Genomic DNA, 20094 nt, shown 5'->3' with positions numbered 1-20094 from the left:
TTAGTTAAATCTACTTCTTTAATAGCAGGAACCTATGGTTGTAGCTCTATATACACGGAATATTGGGACACCTATTTTCGTTTTCTGTGCCGTTAAAGGAAATTACCCCATTGATCAAGTCAAGGCATAGCTTCGAACATCTCGATACTAGACCTTTCCCCTATACATACCGAACGATGTTCTTGGTACCCATTTTGAGAGTTTTAAATTCCCTGGATACTTACGACCGATTTATTAATCATCTTCATTCGGAACACCGCGAATGCATTCATTATTCAATTGAATGTGGACATGTGTTGTTCGAGGGCCTATTAAGCGATGATGCCTCCTGTTGGTAAACGCAACATCATCCGCGATAATGGCCGATCGTGGTGCCCATCAACCTGACAATACCCGCCGAAAAGAAGGTGGATTAATTACCGAAAACCCTTCATAGTCCTGCTCGTAGGTTCGAGCGGGGCAAAGTCGAAGACCTTTATTTGAGGTTAATCTGATATAGACTTGCCTTAACTGGAAATTTTTGACAAGTCTTTGTTGTTTTCGGACTACCTGTAGGCTCTGTGGAGGCGAACCCGTTATCAGAACGTCATGGCTCGCGTTGAGTTCATTTCCGTTCTGCTAGATCTAAGACCGCTGCGGACGGAACTACCCAGACCAATAGCGAAACGTTTGCGACCAGTTACAGAGGTTACTACGGAAGGATCACCATTATCTAACGACCGGCTAACAACAAGAACCGAAGTGGGCGGCCTAGCGGTTCTGATATCGGGTTTGCCCCAACAGAGCTTAGCTCGAGAACAACAAAGGCAGATGTGATATTTCCAGCTAGGGCCAAGGAAGTGCAAAGTAAGTTTGTCGCTGATGGCGACCAGGTACTTAATCAACGTGATCTGCAAATACATACAGAAAAAAATTTCTGATCCCATGTTCAGACGTAAAATTTGCAGCTCTATCTATTACTGGCATGAAAAATATAGTGCTCCTTCTAATAGCTTTAAGATAACCTTGATTTGACCTTGAAATCTAATGTCGCGGTCATATCTAAGATCGCCACCATATTGGATTAATATCCTGCAATTTTTATCTGACACATTTTTTATAGGACTCAATCCTAAAAAGTTATCGCGATGTTCGTTTTTTTTTTGGGATACCCTGTATATTAATCTCACTTTGAAGCACAAAGAAGTGAGGAGATGTAAGTTTCAACATCTCAAACTAAAAGAGGATAAGATTACTTTTGTTTCATTGAATTTTTGACACTCCAGTCGAATTAGAGTATTGAACGTGAAAAAAATTATTAGTTCCAAATCGAACCCCGCTGAAGTAAAAAATATCGCGCGCGCCGAGAGCGACGTTCACGCGCATACGCGGTCCCGGCGCTCATTTAACGTTAACTTTTACTGCAGCTAGCGCATTTATTACATAAACTATCAATGTAAAACTTTCTGAAAATGAAAGTTTAAATCTTTAATTGTCTCTAAAATCCCGGTCCGATTCGTCCAATAGTTAATTAACAATTAACGTAATAAAAAAAAGTTTTGAGATTACCACAAAATTTAATTTAATGCAAAAAAGAGTGAATTCCCGAGCGGCTTTTGCCTATCCCTGGAACAATTTGTTTATAGCGCTGTTTTGCATGTTCTTTTTTATTAGCTAATTCACCCCCGCAAATTACATTAAAGCCCCATCTTCCCTTAAAAACCTAAACTACTCGAACACGCGGCCGGTGACCACCCGGTCACCCCCAGTGGCGGGCGATTTAATTAGCGGGGCGAAGCGCCCCCGCCCGCCCGCGCCTGTGCCGCGTACCAAACGGAACCATAATGGTCGCTGATTGACTTTGATCTGGCCGCCAACGCCATCAATCGCACTTAATTCGCTATTCAACGCCGGTAACTCACGTGAGCCCGCACCGTCAGCCATAGGAGGTCCCGATGAATTAATTAATTGCACAACAGTGGAGGATGATTAATAATTATTATAATTGGAGGTGATGGAATGGCTTCCGATATAGTAACAGTCCGAGAGTGCTGCCTTTCATGGCGTGGAAATTATACAGTTGCATATTCCGTGTGGCCAGCGTTTCCACAACTAAGGAGCAACAATTAGCTAGCATCAGTTTTTAACACAAGTCGACAAGGGTCAAGAAGTAGACACACTAATATGCATTCCCGAAGGATTTTGGTGCGCCGAATCCGAATCTGGCCGCAGAATTGCTCTATCACGTCAGGTTTTTGAGATATCCTAACCTAAAAGTGCAAAAACACTGTTTTTCGTAATATTTGAGTTATGTAGTAATGTCATCTAGTCTTAAAAAAAAATACATATAATTTAAAAGTACAAGGCTCCCTCTTTCGAATGCCGTTGAGTTTGCTCAAATATCTTTTTTTTTTCGTTGAGATATCACATTTTGAAATTTCTAAGTCTAAGTTTCTTAATATGCGAAAATCTACTAAGGATCCCTTAGACGTCAAACAGTTGATTGCAGTTCAGAAACTTCATACTCAGAAACCTTCAATACATACGAACTCAAACTCACAAACTCCAAATCCACAAACCCCAAACCCACAATCCGTAAACCCACAAACCCCAATCCTACAAAACCCGAACCTACAAAACTCCAAAGTTACAAACCCCAAGCCGTCCAACTCCAAACCCACAGACGGTATGGGTATGAAGTTTCTGAATTGCAATCGACTGCTTCATGTCTAAGGGATCTTTAGTAGATTTTCGCATATTAAGAAACTGAGAAACTTCAACATATGATATCTCAACGAAAAAAAAAAGATATTTGAGCAAACTCAACGGCATTCGAAGGAGGGAGCCTTGTACTTTTAAATTCAATGTATTAGTTTTTTGAAAAAGAATAGATGGTATTACTACATAACCTCAAATATGACGAAAAACAATGTTTTTTGGACTTTTAGGTTAGGATATCTCAAAAATCTGACGCGATAGAGCAATTCTGCTGCCAGATTCGGATTCAGCGCACGTAAATCCTTCGGAAATATATATTCAAGTTTCTGCTTCTAAAAAATAGTTAAATTTTGTTGGTCTGTGAAATCAATCATTACAATACGAACAGTGTGGATCAGCCAAATAGAATAAATTCAATAATAAATAAATGAGGACGTGTTCGAAACAACGCTCGGACACGTCAATTGGTATTTTTAGTTGCGCATTTTTTTCAACAGAAACTTTTTATACAGGGTGTGTCATAAGGCGGCAAATTTGGAAATATTTCATGAAATAAGCGAGCAATTTTCATTTATATCCGTGTGTTATCTCCATAACCAATCATCTGTAGAATTGTTATTTTGTGCATTTCTGTTAAATGAACCATTTTTCTGATATGCAGTTAACGAAATTCAAACGACTATAACACTGACAACTACTGTCATGCAGGCAGACAACACGTTGCTAAGCCAGGCGTTTTACAAAAGTAAACAAAACTATTTATAGTTTTTTTTTTTATTTCATATCAGTAAAAAGGAACGCTGAAATGGTTTTTGCTTACTTTCTCATTATCAAGAGCTAAATGGGAAATACGCATTGAGTGTGCTGTATAGAATTTCTGTAATCAAATAATTTTCTTTTTTTAATGTTAAATATTTGCAATAAATCTGAAAACACTTAATATTTCCGAAACAGTTGAAGATACGTATAGGACATTGTACATAATATATGTCTAGAATTTTCTGAAGAATCCTAAGATTGAATAATATACAGGGTGTTGCATTTAAAATAAGAAAGTTGGTATTGACCACTACTGTTACATGACGCACGTTATATAAAAAGTTTTTGTTGCAAAAAATGCGGAACTAAAACTACCAATCGACGTATCCGAGCGTTTTTCGAACACGCCCCCATTTATATTTATTCCATTTAGCTGATCACACTGTATACATATTAGGGTGGCCCAAAAAAAAAACGAATATATTTTTTTCATGTTTCTTTTGAAAATATGTTAGTTTATCATGTTTTAAGAGCCTCTTCAATTTTAATTTTTTGTCGTTATTTTATCATTTTCTAGGTTGAAAAAAATCTGGATTCAGAAAATTTCAAATCGATATTTTAATTTCTAAAGGTTGAATTTGATGAACAAAAGTATGGAAATAAATCACGAGACACTTAAATTTTAAAAAATAAAATAATTATAAATATTTGATATTCACAGTGCGGTAGTAAATTTTGCCTCGAGAAATTTTTTAAGTGTCTCGTGATTTATTTATTAGTTCCTTGATATTTATTTTTTTAGGTACACTACTTTGAAAATAATTATGACTGACCTTTAGAAATTAAAATATCGATTTCAAAATCGAGATTTTTTTGCAACCTAGAAAATGCTAAAATAACGAGAAAAAAACTTAAAAAAATTCAATTGTTGACGATTTTGGAAATATTTAAAAATCTTGAGCGACCTTTAAAAAAATTTTTTTGAGCTGATTTTTTGAGGGGGTTCTTAAAACATGATAAACTAACATATTTTCACAAGAGACACGAAAAAAATATTCGTTTTATTGAGCCACCCTGATACATATACATATTTTTAATGTTTTCATATAAAAATATACCTAATGGCATCATCTACCACTCTGTTGTGTGTAGTACAAGGATAATAATTAAATTGCCCAATTAAAAAGTACACAATAGCCCAGAAATTAATAACACCCTGTCAACAAGAAAAGAAAAGTCCCGATACCTTTGCGGTTTCCCATTGTAACCACCTTTGATTGAACCGTTAGCTGGCCGATGTGTACCGATTTTTTATCGGAATTTTCTAAAACCATCGAAATATTCGTGTCTCACGACGTTCGTCACATGTTATCCTTTTGTTGTCCTTGCACGCAAAACTTATTGTTTTCTTCGCTCTTTGTTAACAGGTTGATAAAAATCAAAGAATGGGTTGACAAAAACGATCCCGGGGCGATAATTATCCCTTTCTCCGGGGCCTTCGAGAACAAGCTCCTCGAGGAATACGAGGATCCAGAGCTGAGGAAGAAGTTCCTTGAAGATAACAACGTCACCAGGTATGTTTCTTTGTGTATTTTGTTCTTTAACCTACATAGTCCAGACGGTAGAACATTCGAGGCGTTTGTATTTGAATTCATCTATTTTGTTGTACAGAAAAATCCCAAATATTATGCAGAATAAGAATCCGAGTTTGCCTATTCCAAAAAACCATTGTTAAATTCAGGGGAACAACAAATATACAAAAAGAATGAAAAATTACCCGTTTTTCGACATATTTTCCCTATAACATTGAAAATAAGCCTTAAATAAAACAGTCATCCTTTATTTTTTGTTTATTTGACGATTTTCTGTAAAGTTACAACTGCGAATCAAAGAAAATCATATGTATATTTCGAGCAATTTTTAAAATAAGTAAATATTTATAAATGTTGACGAAACTTTGTGAACAAATAGTAAAACATATTTCAATTCTACCCTAAAAATTTTGCAACAATCGATCGCGTGGTTTTCGATTGACAGGATTGTTAATTAAGAAAATTTCAAAAAGTTATCGCGTACCGTCGGCGTCGGTTTAAATTAAGGTTTAGAAATGCACATAATTTTTTGGAGATACTTGTTTTCATAATAAACAATGATCAACATTATTTTTCAACATTTTACTGTATAAACAATTATTTATTGCCCAGGGAATTTCCCATGCAATCGACAAAATCTTGCACACATAAAAACTAAGTCGTAAGCCCTTGCTTTTTAGCCAAATACGACAGCATTCTATTGTGTAGATTCTAAGATATAGAAGCGTAAAGTTAATAACAATTTATAGCTTACGTAATTGTGAAGTCGAGCAATTGTTCTTGTGCTTCTATAGAGTTATTGTCAATAATATCTTATATCTGCAAATCTACAGGCAAGAAAATGTTTTCACCATTCAAGGCGAAGAGTAACACTACCAATATCTAAAATACACGAAGACACGACAACAAATAATGTCCTAGCGTATGATAAATATATGTGGTGTATGTGGTATATGATTGTGATTCGTGAATTGCTTCCCCATGGATGAATAACATATTGTTACATTCATTTATGGTGAACAAAACGTAAACAAAATATTACACCTCAACTACTGCTAATTGGCAATTTGCGGAAAGAGCGAAGTTTGGGAAACAATAAAAACAACAGAAAATGAGTCACAACTGAATATCGTTCGTACCGATAATGACAGTGTCCCGAAATTCATGCAACAAAATTTGGTCACTGATTCTTAAGACAAATTTATGGAACCCGTATTTTTTATTTTTGCCAAGTGGCCCCCTCTTTCGGAGTTACAGCCCTCTGAAGTCCGCCCCTAAGAATAATCTTTTTTTTTTTTTTAAACCCTGTTGTACGAGAATCACTAAATTTGGTACACAGGGGGGTTATGACATGTGGAATCTGATGGTGCTATTTTTGGCGGGTAACCTCCTTAAGACAATTTTTTGTGGGCCCCCTTGTCTTTGGAGCCAAAAAAAGTTGGTCGCATATTTAAATTTCTTAAAAATTATCTGTCCTATAGGAAGCCATTAAATTTATAAACTTTTTGTCCCTTTATACTTTAGCACTGTGAGATTCCACATGTCATAAAACGCCTGTGTACCAAATTTAGTGATTCTCGTAGAACATGGTTTTGAGATATAAAAAAAGGGGCAGATTTCAGGGGGTTGTAACTCCGAAAGAGGGGGCCAATTGGCAAAAAGAAAAAATACGGGTCCCCTAAATTTGTCTTAAGAATCTATGACCAAATTTTGTTGCATGAATTTCGGGACACCCTGTATGGTATGTTGCTGAATTATTAGACTTGATCTAAACATAATTATAAATATATTGTTGCTATATTCTTGTATGATTTTTGGAGAAGTAAATTATTATCGCTAAGCAAAAACTAGAAATGAATCATATTTTTTTTCTAGGTCCAAAGAATTCTTAAGGCAAAATTGTCCCATATTTATACAGGCTCGCTGATAGATACGGTCGATTATCTCCTAAAGTAAGATATCTATCGAAAAATCATAAGATACAAACGTTTTAGTGTTTTTTAAAACCTATGACAATAAAAAAAGGATCAGTCAAAAAGTTATGACGCAACAAAGTTGCTTTTTCTTTAATGGAACACCCTGTATATTATCCCATATTTCAATTCTTATCGAAATTGTAAACAAAGTTCATATAGCACATCATGTACTTACTTTGACTAAAAGTGACTTTTTACTACCCCCAAATTTATAAAAGAAAAAGGACCCCAAATTATGTGTATTTATTTTGAAAATAACTCAAGGTGAAGGATATGGATATGATTTAATTTTATTATTAGTTTTTTTACAGAAAATAAAAAAGCATAATAGTTCAGGGTTGATGAAAAAGCATAAAACGAATTATGTATTTTTTGCCATTCTTGCGAGAAAATTATTCACACTTGTATTTTTGACATGTGTTGTCAAGATGATCACTTTCAAAGATAATTTGATTTTCAAAGTTCAATATTTCGAAAACGGTGAATTTAGGTACATGATGCGCTATAATGAATTTTTTCCACGGTCGGGAGTAGAAATCAGTTTCTATGACATCAAAATTAAAACAGAAGTAGTCGATTATTCCCAAGGGAGTATAATGCTCCCAAGGGAGTTTACATTATGGAGAACGTTTTTCATGCAAAAAAAAAGATAACATTGAAATTATTTATTGACATTTAAATTAAATGTTACATTTGTACAATTTTCAAAATTAATATTAGAAGGAATATTACTTTCGCTTACATTTACAGTTTTTGTGATTGCGCTAGTAGTGGTACCTACTAAAACCTGATTAGCAATTTTGGTCTTATTTTTAATGGAGTTCTCGACATAACCCTCAGCGACTGTCGTTGATTTCCAACCAGCATGACGCTTTATTGTCGTGATATCCACACCAGCATCTGCCAGTAATGTCGCTGAAGATCTTCGTAAGCAGTGACCAGTATAACATGCAGCATCAGGTAATTTTAAATACGAAGCTACTACACTCGGAATTTTTCCCATGGTATTCTTGCCAACTGGCTGCGAACTACATTTTCCTGCTTTGTAGTACAAAAAAAAGGCGCTTATGCTTCACGTGGGGAGGACGAAGGGACAGGTATTTTCGAAACAATTCAAGCATATTTCCCACATCGGTAACCACAAAGGTACGTGGAATCTTTGTCTTAGTGTTTGGAATTTTTACAATCAAGGAAGAGCCTACATCCTCAATATCATCTACAATTAAATTGACTAGTTCATCAGTTCGACAAGCTCCGGCAATCCCCAGAATTAATCCAACCTATAAAATATCAAAATACTTAATAATTGAAATATCTAACAACAAAAGTAATCTTATCTTAATCATTAAGAATTCTTTGTCATCTGCACTTGATAGAAAACGGTCGATTTCACCCTTTGTCAATATTTTCGATTTTTTCGCTTGATATCCGTCACCGGTTCTTTTCAAAAATGCGATCAGCTTGGGGAATTTGCTTATATCTATGTTGTCGTAAATTATCAAGCATGACTTAACCATAGAATATTGCGCCCATAATGTGGAAGACTTGTAATTCTTTGCATTTTCACTGAAGTATGCCAACAAAACATTCTCGCTGTATACTTGAACATTTTTCTCGGCGCACCACTTTTTGAACCGATTGTAGGCTATATCGTATAAAGATCTTGACTTCGTAGGCAGCAAATTGCTTATTGCAATATTTGCAGCCTCCACAATCTCTTCCGACTCACAATTATTCATTGTGCACTAAACAAACTTTAAACTAAACCAAACTAGCACCTTAATTTGACAATTCTTTTTGTTTGTTTATTTTGTAGTTATGACAATAACTCAACGACTACTAAATAAATGCTCAAATCCGAATACAATAATTCTGGTGCTACTTACTTCATAATGACAAAATATGTGTTTTTAAGTTAATGAGACCGTGGAAAAAATAGTATATACCATTCGGGAGAGATGGTATTTTGTCCTCGGTGCATTTTAGCCCTCGGGCTTCAAATTGCACCTCTGCCAAAATAACGCATTTCTCTCCCTTATAGTATAATGTACTATTGTTTGGAATTTCGTGAGATTTGGAATATGGAATAATATACAGGGTGTTCCAATAAGGAAAAAACAACTCTGTTTCGTCATGACTTTTTAACTGATCCTGTATACTTAATTATTTTTATTGTGATCGCTTTTTGCTTTCCATGAAAGTCTTTATATGTTTGTTAACCGATCGAGAGAAGACTGGAAACGGAGAACGGCCTCAAATTACCACAGTCATAACACCACGCCGAGTTCATAATTTAATTTTAAATTTGTGTAATCGCCCGGGGTCGGCAATTTGGCCCCGCACCACGCCGCCCCATTAAAAATAACGACCGAATGACAAATCCATTTCGATTCCGACCGCGCGTCGGTATCTTTTTCGCCGTAATGATAGGTTTCGGGATCTAGTCGTCTGCGTCCGTACCGGGTCATTCACAAAAACACGGCCGGGGTATCCGTGGGCCTGTGCGACCGCCATTATTGTCATTAACTTTAATTCGTATTTTTCCATTGTGCCCGGATTAGTCCGTCGAGGAGGTGGTGTAATATTTCGACCGAGTTAGGCGAGCGGCTCGCCCACGGTTTTTAGCCCCCGAAGAAGCCCAGTTGTCCAGTTCAATTCTATGAACACGGACAATAGAACGAACGGGGTGTCTCAATGGCAAAATTAGAGCTTTATACGGACATTGACAATAGAAGTTTGACATATCATGCAGGTATTTGACATTTGACTGATTTGACAATTGCCTGACGCTTAGTTTTTGATTGAATATTTTGAATTTCAAGGGAAATAGGATGCATTACAAATACATGAATTGTAGGCAACCTACAGTGCATGTGGGGGTGATAGTGCGGGTCAACGGTGACGAAGGGAGTCAGTTGTTGTTCCGCATTTGAAGACAGTAGATCTAACTGTGAATTTGATTGTTTTTCATCGCTGGAAACCATCAACAGGTTGCGGTGGTGCAGGTCTGTTGTCTAATTTGCAACCATTACTCTTTATAAAGCCTGACACTAACAGATAAACGTAAATAGTAGTGGTTGGCGCTGATAATTATTATTTCCTAAAGCGGGAACTTTAAAATATTAAGCAATTAGATATTTTAACGGAATCTAACGACGTTTTCGACTTAGTTGCTGTGTATGATCAGGAGTAATGCATTGAGGATATATTTCAGTGTAAATTCGGGATGCTTCTAAAGAGCAAGATCAATTAAGCAAGACCATAAATTTAATATCTGTCTGAAAATGTATCAACAATGATGCGACAGACTGACATCACCAGGCAATGCAATAGATGTGAGATTATAGGCAGGTAGAAATGACCTATTTCTACAACTTCTTAACTAATCTCATTTGTTAATGCCATTATTTCACTTTTCCTTATTTTTATTAAATTAAAATGAAATGTTTTTCGTTGTTCCTTTAGCCAGAAACTTCTTTAACCTCATCATCATGCTCAATTCTGTGCGCCCTCTATTGATGTAGGTGTAGAAGTGGAAAATTGACAAGATGAGCAGTAGTATCTGCTAAGGGAAATAGGAAATACTACTACCAGTTTTCCACTTCTTCACCCACCAATTATTGCCAAGAACCACACCGACCAAACTGTTTTTCCGTTGAGTAGTTTAAATGTGAAATTAAGGTTATACTGTTAGTTTATGCTATTTTAAAATAATAGTGCACCCACCTTTGTTCTTGTTGTTCTTTGTTCCTTCTTCCAACTTGTTTGATCCTCCCAAATTCAAGCCAGATCTAAAATCATGAAGCAAAACGCGCTTGGATGAAAGAGAAACATTTACAATAGCTTCGGTACCTTATCTAAAAATACGCTTAAAGGAAAATGTTTCAGTTTTTCTGTTTGATATTGTTCCAAAGTACTAGTTCTACATTCCAGAAATGGATGAACTGGAGGTCCCAAACTTGAACTTCTTGAATGGGCAAAGTTGTGTGACTTCTACCAGACCATTGGATGCTTTCAAATCTTTCCTTTCCCTGAAACTTTTTAAATATAATTCTATCTTGTCCACAATTTTCTTTGTAAATGATGACGTACTGGCGCTTCAGGAGCTTGGCTGGCGACCTATCGAAACTGAGACGTAATTTTTTGCCCATAAAGACGCTGTTAATATGGGACGATTCATGAACTGGACCCAGGCCGCAAATTCGCCGTAGACCCTCATTAAAATGAGTTTTATAGCCATTAGTGTCTATTTATCCAGTCCTGGAGATATAAGGACTACCTAAATACAGGGCAAGGAGGCTCCTTCTTCATTAAAAATGTTAAACTGGCCGGTGGACCACATCCACGGAAAGATTAGGGGTGTGTTGTGTAATAAAACGTCGAAGATTCGCCTCTATTTTCACTAATTGAGAAATAATAGTTGTTAATTATGCTAACATGCCGAATTATGATGTCCTTTTAAATGTCGTGCAATTTAGGACTCTATTCCATCGGTTCTTTTTTCGAAGAGATGAAAAAATGTGATATTAACTTCAATCAATCAAGTAGACGGATGTCATAACAAATAAATTGTTATTTGTCATATTAATAAATTGACACTTTCTATCAACCAATAATTAGTACCAATTGATTAATTTATTATCAGAATAATTGTGGCAAATAATATTTATACCAATGACGAATATGTCGACATGCTCCAAGTGTTTTTCGAATCCAGAAAATATAGTAACGCTGCAGTAAGATTATACCACCAAAAATATCCAAACCGACCGATTCCTCATAGGCAAACATTGGCCTCGGTGGAAAGAAGGCTTCACGAAACTGGTAAAATTCAGCCCAATCGTGAGGGTGCCGGGCAATGTCCGAACTGTTGATACTGAGGAAGCTATACTGGAACATCTAGAACAAGACTGTGGTACAAGCACAAGACAGGTGTCCAGGCGACTGCAAGTTTCTCACAGTCTTGTGTGGAATGTAGCTCATGAAAATCTTTTATACCCTTTTCACCACCAACTCGTACAAGAACTGAATCACCCTGATTTACCTAACCGCGTGGATTTTTGTTATTGGTACATTAATATTTCCTAGAGTGGGTGCAGTAAACCTTCATAATGTTCATTCATGGTCGGAAGAAAATACTCATGAAATATTTGTTTCGAGATGTCAACATAATTTCAATTTAAACGTTTGGATGGGAATTGTAGGAAATGCTCTAGTAGATCCTTTTATTCTTCCACACAGGCTTGTAGCGGCCGAGTATCTTAGATTTTTGAACGAAAATCTTACAACATTACTTGAGAATGTTTTTACTAGAAAACTATCGGTTTTATCGAAAAATTACAAGATGTAAAAAAGTTGCACAATAAATCAGTATTCCCAATAAATATTTTTAAATAAATAATTTGCTTCATATAAAAAATTTCTAATAAAATATTGCAATGGGGTTGACTGTTTCACTCCTTTTTAAAATACGCCAATGATCGAATAAATATTGAAAAGTTGTCTCTTTATTAGTAGGATGATCATACCAAGTTTCGTGTCTCTAGCATTCTCCATGTTATTAAAATGTAAATTTCCATCCCCTCCTTTGAGAGGGTATAAAGCCTCAGGGGTGCAATTTTCATATAAGGTATTTTTACTTCAATCCTCTTATTTTGGGCTCTACATTCACTGTTACCATTTTTGCTACTTCATTTAAAAACACCCTGTATAAAACAACGCGTTACTATCGTGTTAGTTTATCGAAATATGGTATTTCAAATGGTTATAAGGTCTCCATACGAATACGAAGTTGAACATTGTTTTTTTAACCATAAAATTAATTACGTGCCAGATATTCAGGAACAGAGTTCCAAAATTCATTTTTTTCCTAGAATAATTTTGAGAAAAAATCAACTTTCAGGGACCCACATGTAAAGTTTGTTTTTTTCATTTTTAATTAGGACATTGTGTAAAATTTTCATAAAATTTAAACACGATAATTTCACTCTGTCTTACTCCATAATTTTTTTTCCTGTGGCAATTCTTTCACTGGTATAATTTTCCTTCAATAAATCACGTTGATTGAACCCACCCAACTATGCGAATTGCACAAAACGAAAACCTTTGGATGCAGTCCTATTGACGCAAACGTCAAACAGTTAACGGTAAGGTAGGCCCTGGTTGCCGCAAAAAAATAACAATCGCGTGACAATAATCATAACCTGCAAATCAAAACGAAAACGATAAAGCCTAATAAGACGTTTTGCGGAATTGGCCTACGCTACCGCATTAAAAGCCCTGCTAACCGTAGGCTGTCCCTCCCCGCGAAACGTACTGGCACGGATGAGCCAGTCGGCAATTAGAAAAATGGAGAGAACGTAAATGCATCGAGGTACGTGATGAAAATACAGGCTTGGGGTAATTGCTGCAACTAATTTCAAATACCAAAGTCTTTGAACTGTAAAATTCGACGTCAGGGTAATAATAGGCCATCCCCTCGCATACACAAATGCTAAAAGGGAAGAAAAATGCAGCAACATATTCAATTAATAATATTCAAATAAGATATTTTTTATACCTAGTGACTTATTACAATAATATCAAGAAACATTTTTGGAACCGCTGACTCTATCGGTAACTCGACTGGCTCTGTTTACAGGTGTTTGCACAAGTCGCAGTTAACTCTCATTTTTAATCAGAGCTTCACATGTATTGATGTAACTGATTGATATACGTTGAACTGTAACTATTTTCTATAAAAAACGGGACAAAAAAGTCGACACGGCGCATTATCTACGACCGCAAGTATTCACTTTATGTACGGGATGATGTGAGAGGGTGTTTACAAACTTGGAAAGAAGGTTTAAAGAGTAAACAAATCGAGTTGCGAAAACTTAATAAGCAGAAATATGTTTAACCACAATAATACGAAGAAACATTTTTTGAACCGCTGACTCCATCTCTCAATTTGCTCCGTTGACAGGTGTTTATTGTTACTGTATTGGTGGACCATTTTAGTATATTTACTCGCACTTATACGCACACATATACAGTCCGTAGTCACTGTCTTTTCATAAAAAGAAAACAATTCATCCAGAAAAATATATGACATATATATATATATATGACTAGGTAGCAATTTCTCTAGTTTTGCGAAAAAAACTGGACAGAAAAGCAGAAGGCGCGCTATCTGCAGCCACAATGATTCCAGAGGTCCTTAATAAGTTTTAACAATTTTGATTATTATTAATTTTAAGCACCGTTTTCTATTATTTTTCCTATTTTGATTATTGGAATTGCTTATAATAATAATTAATGGATTCTGTTTGCCATTAAAAAATGCCTTTTAAGTTTGTAAATGCCTTGAATTTATGAATATGCTAAGTATTTATAGAAACTAATACGTTTTTTTTTCTACGGTTAGGCATATGTTTAATAAATAAAATCTCTTTACCTTAATTCAACAGTTTCTCAAATTAGAGGTTTAATAAATTCAACAGTTGTATGTGACTGTAGAAAAGTATACCACATTCTAGTTATCCCTGATTTTTGTTTCAGTGCACTGGGCAAAATCATAGTTCAGGGTTACAAGGCCTTGAAATTAGAATACTTCTTCACCGCTGGGCACGATGAAGTCAAGGCTTGGACAATCCAGGCAAGTATTTCACAAATTAGTAAAAAAAATTGTATACAAAAGTTTCCTATTGGAAAATAACAAGTCAGTAAACTGTCACTATCGAGTTTGAGACTTTCGACAACCATGTTGGTAAGTTGGTCATTAACCATTTTTAATCTGTTTACCTACATTCGAGACGACAGATAAGTTACTTCGACATTTTTATTATACAGGATGACCCATCAGGCATCGCCACTATCTATATGTCGGAAAGTATTGATCCGATAAATCTGAAAATTTGGTAAATGTACAAGGTGTTCCATTTAAAAAATTGAAGTTCCGTAATATACCATATTTTTGGGGCACCCTGTATATTTGAAAATGAAATGATTAAACGCATCTTTTTAAGCAGAAAACCTTTTCTATATAACATTTCTTTCTATCTCGACTAGTTTCCGCGATCAAGTCTGTCATAGCTCTGGGACACCCTGTATAGGGTGTCCCATTTAAAATAAAAAGTTAATATCGACTTTCGGTATAACCGGAAGTGCCATCAAATTTTCAGATTTATCTGATCGGTACTTTCCGAGATTTCGATAGTGACGATTCTTGGTGGGACATCCTGTATATTAAATTAGAAATTTTTTATTTTCATTCATTTTTTTCAATAAAAAAATTTATATATAAAAGGCCTTACCTACTAACATTAAACGTGGGTACAATTTGTTCTCCTTCTTCGCCAGAAAATTGAACGAACGTTGCCCCAACATCAAACACAGTCCCATCCGAATAATATTCCCTTATGTAAAGCGAAGTCATTTGAAAATTCGGGGCGCGCCGTCGTCGTTTTCCATTTTTCAAGCGCGCGGGGCATTCTTATGCAAATTCCCGCAGAGACAATTTCAGGACACGGGTAATTTATTTACTTTGCTTTGGCAGTTTTATGGGCCTTTTATTTTCATTTGTCGCCGTCCTGGCAGAACATCCGCGGAATATTCGAATCGACTACTTGAATATGGAACGCATTCATCCGTGTAATGACAGGGGTATTTAAGATGGCGCTGCGGGACTATTTTCCCGGTTGGAAATTGGAAAATGGTTGAACAAGCTAAGACACTTGTTAGATAATGCAGTGAGTGCATCAAAGGGTGGGAAATAGTAGGAATTGTAGGCAAAAGGATCTCGACTAATTTGGCTTTCGTTGAACCTCTCTTTGATATTATGACATGCGTTTTATTTTATTTACATATTACGTTTGTGTTGCTGTTATTATCATTTATTGTTGCGAAGATATGAATATTTTTGAAAACGGTAAAGGAGGACATAGAAAAATTTTAAATAAAGAAAACATAGGCCCATCATTTGGACAGGGCTAAACGTTTCCATTATAATAGGGTAATTTCTTACTTTTCTATATTTTGTTTTCCAAAATTGCGGTTTTCGGATTTGCGCAAAAAAATGAAATGCAGAATGTTTAATTTCGATTTATTGTGCAGAGAAAATACAGTGCAGAAATTTTTATCAACATGCCTCATAGAAAACAATATGGCTATTCATTTGGATTTAGAAAAAAATTAGACAAACATGTAATTCTATTATTAGCTTTTGTATTTTTTTCTTCTATTTTAAACGTATTAAAGTAATTCAAACAAATTCAAAAATTGTTATCAAATGAGTCAAGCAATGTTCTTCGATACCAGAAATATAGGTATTCAAAAAATATCGAGCCTTTCGGACAAAACTCCTAACTACTCTGTAGGCTATGTCTCAACTAGCATAGAATTATATCGGGTGTCCCAAAAATACCCGAACCCTTGATTTGACCTTTAAAATTGTAGGCAAGGTCAAAGACAATGTCGCCGCTAAATAGTTTTTTTTTTAACTTTTTTCTTGAACTTTTTTTGAGAGGATTTTATCCTGAAGAGTTGTAGGGGGTTCGGGTCTTTTTCGGACACGGTGTATAAAAACACATGCTGTCGTTTCAAAATGTCGATTTTTCTGAAAGTTTATGTATGTGTATAATTTTGTTATATTAATATTTATCAATTCCATATGAAAGGACGGTAGATACCCGATAAAATAATTCGAAGTAAAAAGAGGAAACAAAAAGATTTCTTTGTAATTGCAATTTTTTAAATGACTGGAATAAAATTATATTAATAATACAATATTCTTTGGTTAATAGAGCTCGGGACTCGATCGGATGATCATAGCCTCGCGTCGACCTTTCGCAACAGCGCACCGTACGAAACCAGTAATAATTTTCAGTTATTTTCTTCGCGTTCGTGTATACGTGTTTTAATATTCTAATAATGTCGAAAGCGCCAATAGGTTTCGCTGATAAAGTACGCAAATTTATTTATTTTTATTTATACCTACCTGTTTATTTATTTGTTTACGACGAACACGCCTATGGCTAGCCGACGAAAACTCCGAGCTTTATTGACTAATTACATTCTTTAAAATTTTATTAAATCAGATATGTATCAATTGTATTTACACATATCACTTTTAGTTTTTATTTTGGATAATTATTTATTGCTAGTATTGCTGGTGTAATTTGATAGTAGTTGAGGAATGCAGTTTAGTGGTAGTTTCCAGCAATATCAGCAGCAGAAGTTTTCCCTCTTCTGTATACTGTATATCTAGATTTCTGGTATAGAAGAACATTGACTTCATTCGATTTTGATGATTTTTATAAAAAAGTATTGAATTTGTTTGAATTAGCTAAACGCATTTAATAAAGAAAAAAAATTGAAAACCTCGCTTTAGGAGAAATAAGATGTACTTAACTTTATTATTTGCAATGTAACTGAAAAAATTCTAGAATCGTCCTTAAAATATCGTACCTATAATTCGTTTGATATTAAAATGACAATGTTTTTATTTAAATAAAGACCAAGATGTGCTATCTTGGATTTTATTACAAAAAAAAACAAAATCGTTTTCTCGAAAATGTTGATTAAAAAACAACTACCATGTCTGTAAAAAGAACATAAAGATTACGGTAGAATGGTTCAAGAATTTTTTCAGTTTTACCGCAAAACGAAGTTACAGCTAAATTTAAAAAAGTACGGATGTTACTTTTTTAATCAAATTCAAACGAAGAGGCATTTTTTTCAATAAAATGTTGCCAACCATTCTACATTATTTTGTCCATATAAGCCTTTCATATCTAATGGTTCCTGCGTTAATCTAATTTTTTACCGTGTATGTAAGTGTTTTATAATTTTTTTTATTAATTTCCTCATTTATTCTCCTTTATTCCTCAAAAATTTTCAAGAATTTAAATTATGTCGGAATAAAGTCAATATTTCAGAGAAACCAAAATCGAAAAATATCAATGTTTTATTTATTCACTTTATTTATTTATTTATTTATATTATGGTTATTACTTTTGTGACAAATCGAATCTCCCATTTCTAAAAGCCACTTTACTTAAAAAATCATTGCTGTGCTGCCCTCTAGCGACGAATACATCAACCCGGTTGTATTTCAGAAAGGTACCAAAGCGCCACAAGCCGCAGGTCGCATCCATACCGACTTCGAGAAAGGATTCATCATGGCGGAAGTCATGAAGTTCGAGGACTTCAAGAACGAGGGCACTGAGGCGGCCTGCAAAGCTGCCGGGAAATACAGGCAGCAGGGCCGGAATTACGTGGTGGAGGACGGGGACATCATATTCTTCAAGTTCAATGCCGGCGCGGGTCTGCAACAAGCGAAGAAGAAATGACGGACGCTTACTATGATCTGCGTCATTGTTTATTTATACGTCAATATGATCTTTTTTTATGCCAGCATGAATTGTTGATTTTCGCATTTCTAACACTGTTTTTCATTTGTCACCTTTCCTGTACTGAATAAATGCATATACTTTTAAGTGCATTGGTATTACTAAAAAACAATAATAATTTTGGTTGTGTAGGTATCATCTTTTTTTTTTCTAAAAACTGAAGGTAAGTAGATAAACATTCTAGTTGTTGTAATATTTTATATAAGAGTTGAGAATTCAGGACAATTAACAAAAGCTTCTTTTTTAGCAAAATTTGCCGACATTTCAACTGTTTATTTAGTATTTCTCAAGGCTAACAACAAATTACGAACAGCGCTTTTTTAATGAAGGTTTCAATGCCCTAAAACCTATAAATTTTCTTAAAGCGGGGTTACAACTTTTTAATTGCACTACATAGGTATTTTTCTTATTTTAAGCATAATAGAAATGGCTAAATATGCAAAAATGTGCAGAATTTTATGGCGATTCACGGTCCGTTTTTAGAAAATTCCGAATAGTTCCGAAGATATTCGAAGAAAACCGGTTGATGCTATTTCCTGTTTTAGACGTGTTTCACTTGTTCTTCAATATTTTTTAACAAATATGTGTAAGTCTGGTACTAAATGATGTAGGAATCGATTTTTGCTGTCAGTATTGACGTAGGTATCTCTAAAAATCTATGCTGAGCGATACTTAGTTAAGTTTTGTTTTTCTTATGAAAGCCATATTGAACTTTTGCCTTATTAGAAGAAAGAGGAAATTCTCTTTACAACGATGTGTAATTTATCGGGTTTTCATAAACCAAGATATTGAATATAATTATAGTTTCATTAAAAAAATCAAGTAGCCATGTGAAACATTTGAATTTTTTCTATAAATTAATTTAATATTTCTTATTTTCCGCCTTACTGTTAAAAATGTTGTCACTGCCGTTCTTGGTGGTGAAAATTCCAAATATCTGGAATTATTCAAATTTCTGACTGAAAACACACATACAGGCACATACAGGGTGTCTCACGGTGACGGTCCATTAGAATTATTTAAGAGACTACTTCGATTTGAATTTTAAAAATTTGGGATACAGGGTTTTTGGGCATGCCCTTCTCAACTAAAATAATGGCGTCCACGTAGCACTTCCGGTTATACCGGAAGTCGACATCAACTTGCTTGTTTTAAATGGAACACCCTATATATTATTGCAATTTTGGACTCCACGTGCTATTTTAGGTGGACTTTTATGAAGTTTCCCTATTCCTAAAATTAATTAAAGAAATAGTGACTAGCTTCAAACCATGTGTATTTTATAATAAGAAATATAAAGCAACAATATTTATAGTGGGGATAGCTAGACCCCTAAGCTTCCCATCCATACTTTCAAAGTGGCTTAATTGCATACAGGGTGCTAAAAATTTAATGCCGAGTTTAGTTAACTTCAAACCTTCATAAGTCGTTTTTTTTTAATGGAACACCCTGTATGTTTTTTCTATATTCTGATACACAATTTTATTCTCTTTCGAATGGTATCAGGGTTCCCTATATCTATCTCTTCTAGTTTTTAAGTTATCTACTATTTTTTGTGTAATCACCTAAATTCATGTAATTTTTTGCGAGGATAGCTTTGGAATTTTTAGCAAAACTTCAAAGGGGGTGTTTCATTTAAAATAAGCTGATGACGACTTCCGGTATAGCCGGAAGTGGTAC

At 34.9% G+C, this 20094-nt stretch overlaps 1 protein-coding gene across 1 annotated transcript in view; it reads left to right on the top strand.

Annotated features, from left to right (window-relative positions):
* The window catches only part of LOC108904056 (obg-like ATPase 1), a 67689-nt gene extending 49188 nt beyond the window's left edge, over nt 1–18501 (top strand). Inside the window, exons 8-10 of the mRNA XM_018706439.1 lie at nt 4884–5030; nt 14564–14660; nt 18121–18501. Of these exons, the coding sequence (XP_018561955.1) occupies nt 4884–5030; nt 14564–14660; nt 18121–18354 (478 nt within the window). The 3' untranslated portion in view covers nt 18355–18501. The remainder of the gene's footprint in view (nt 1–4883; nt 5031–14563; nt 14661–18120) is intronic.
* The last annotated feature ends 1593 nt before the right edge of the window (nt 18502–20094 follow it).

This window comes from Anoplophora glabripennis, unplaced genomic scaffold (assembly GCF_000390285.2).
Source record: "Anoplophora glabripennis isolate ALB-LARVAE unplaced genomic scaffold, Agla_2.0 scaffold14, whole genome shotgun sequence".
NCBI classification, from domain to species: Eukaryota; Metazoa; Arthropoda; class Insecta; order Coleoptera; family Cerambycidae; genus Anoplophora; species Anoplophora glabripennis.
This window is presented reverse-complemented; position numbering and strand designations above follow the sequence as displayed.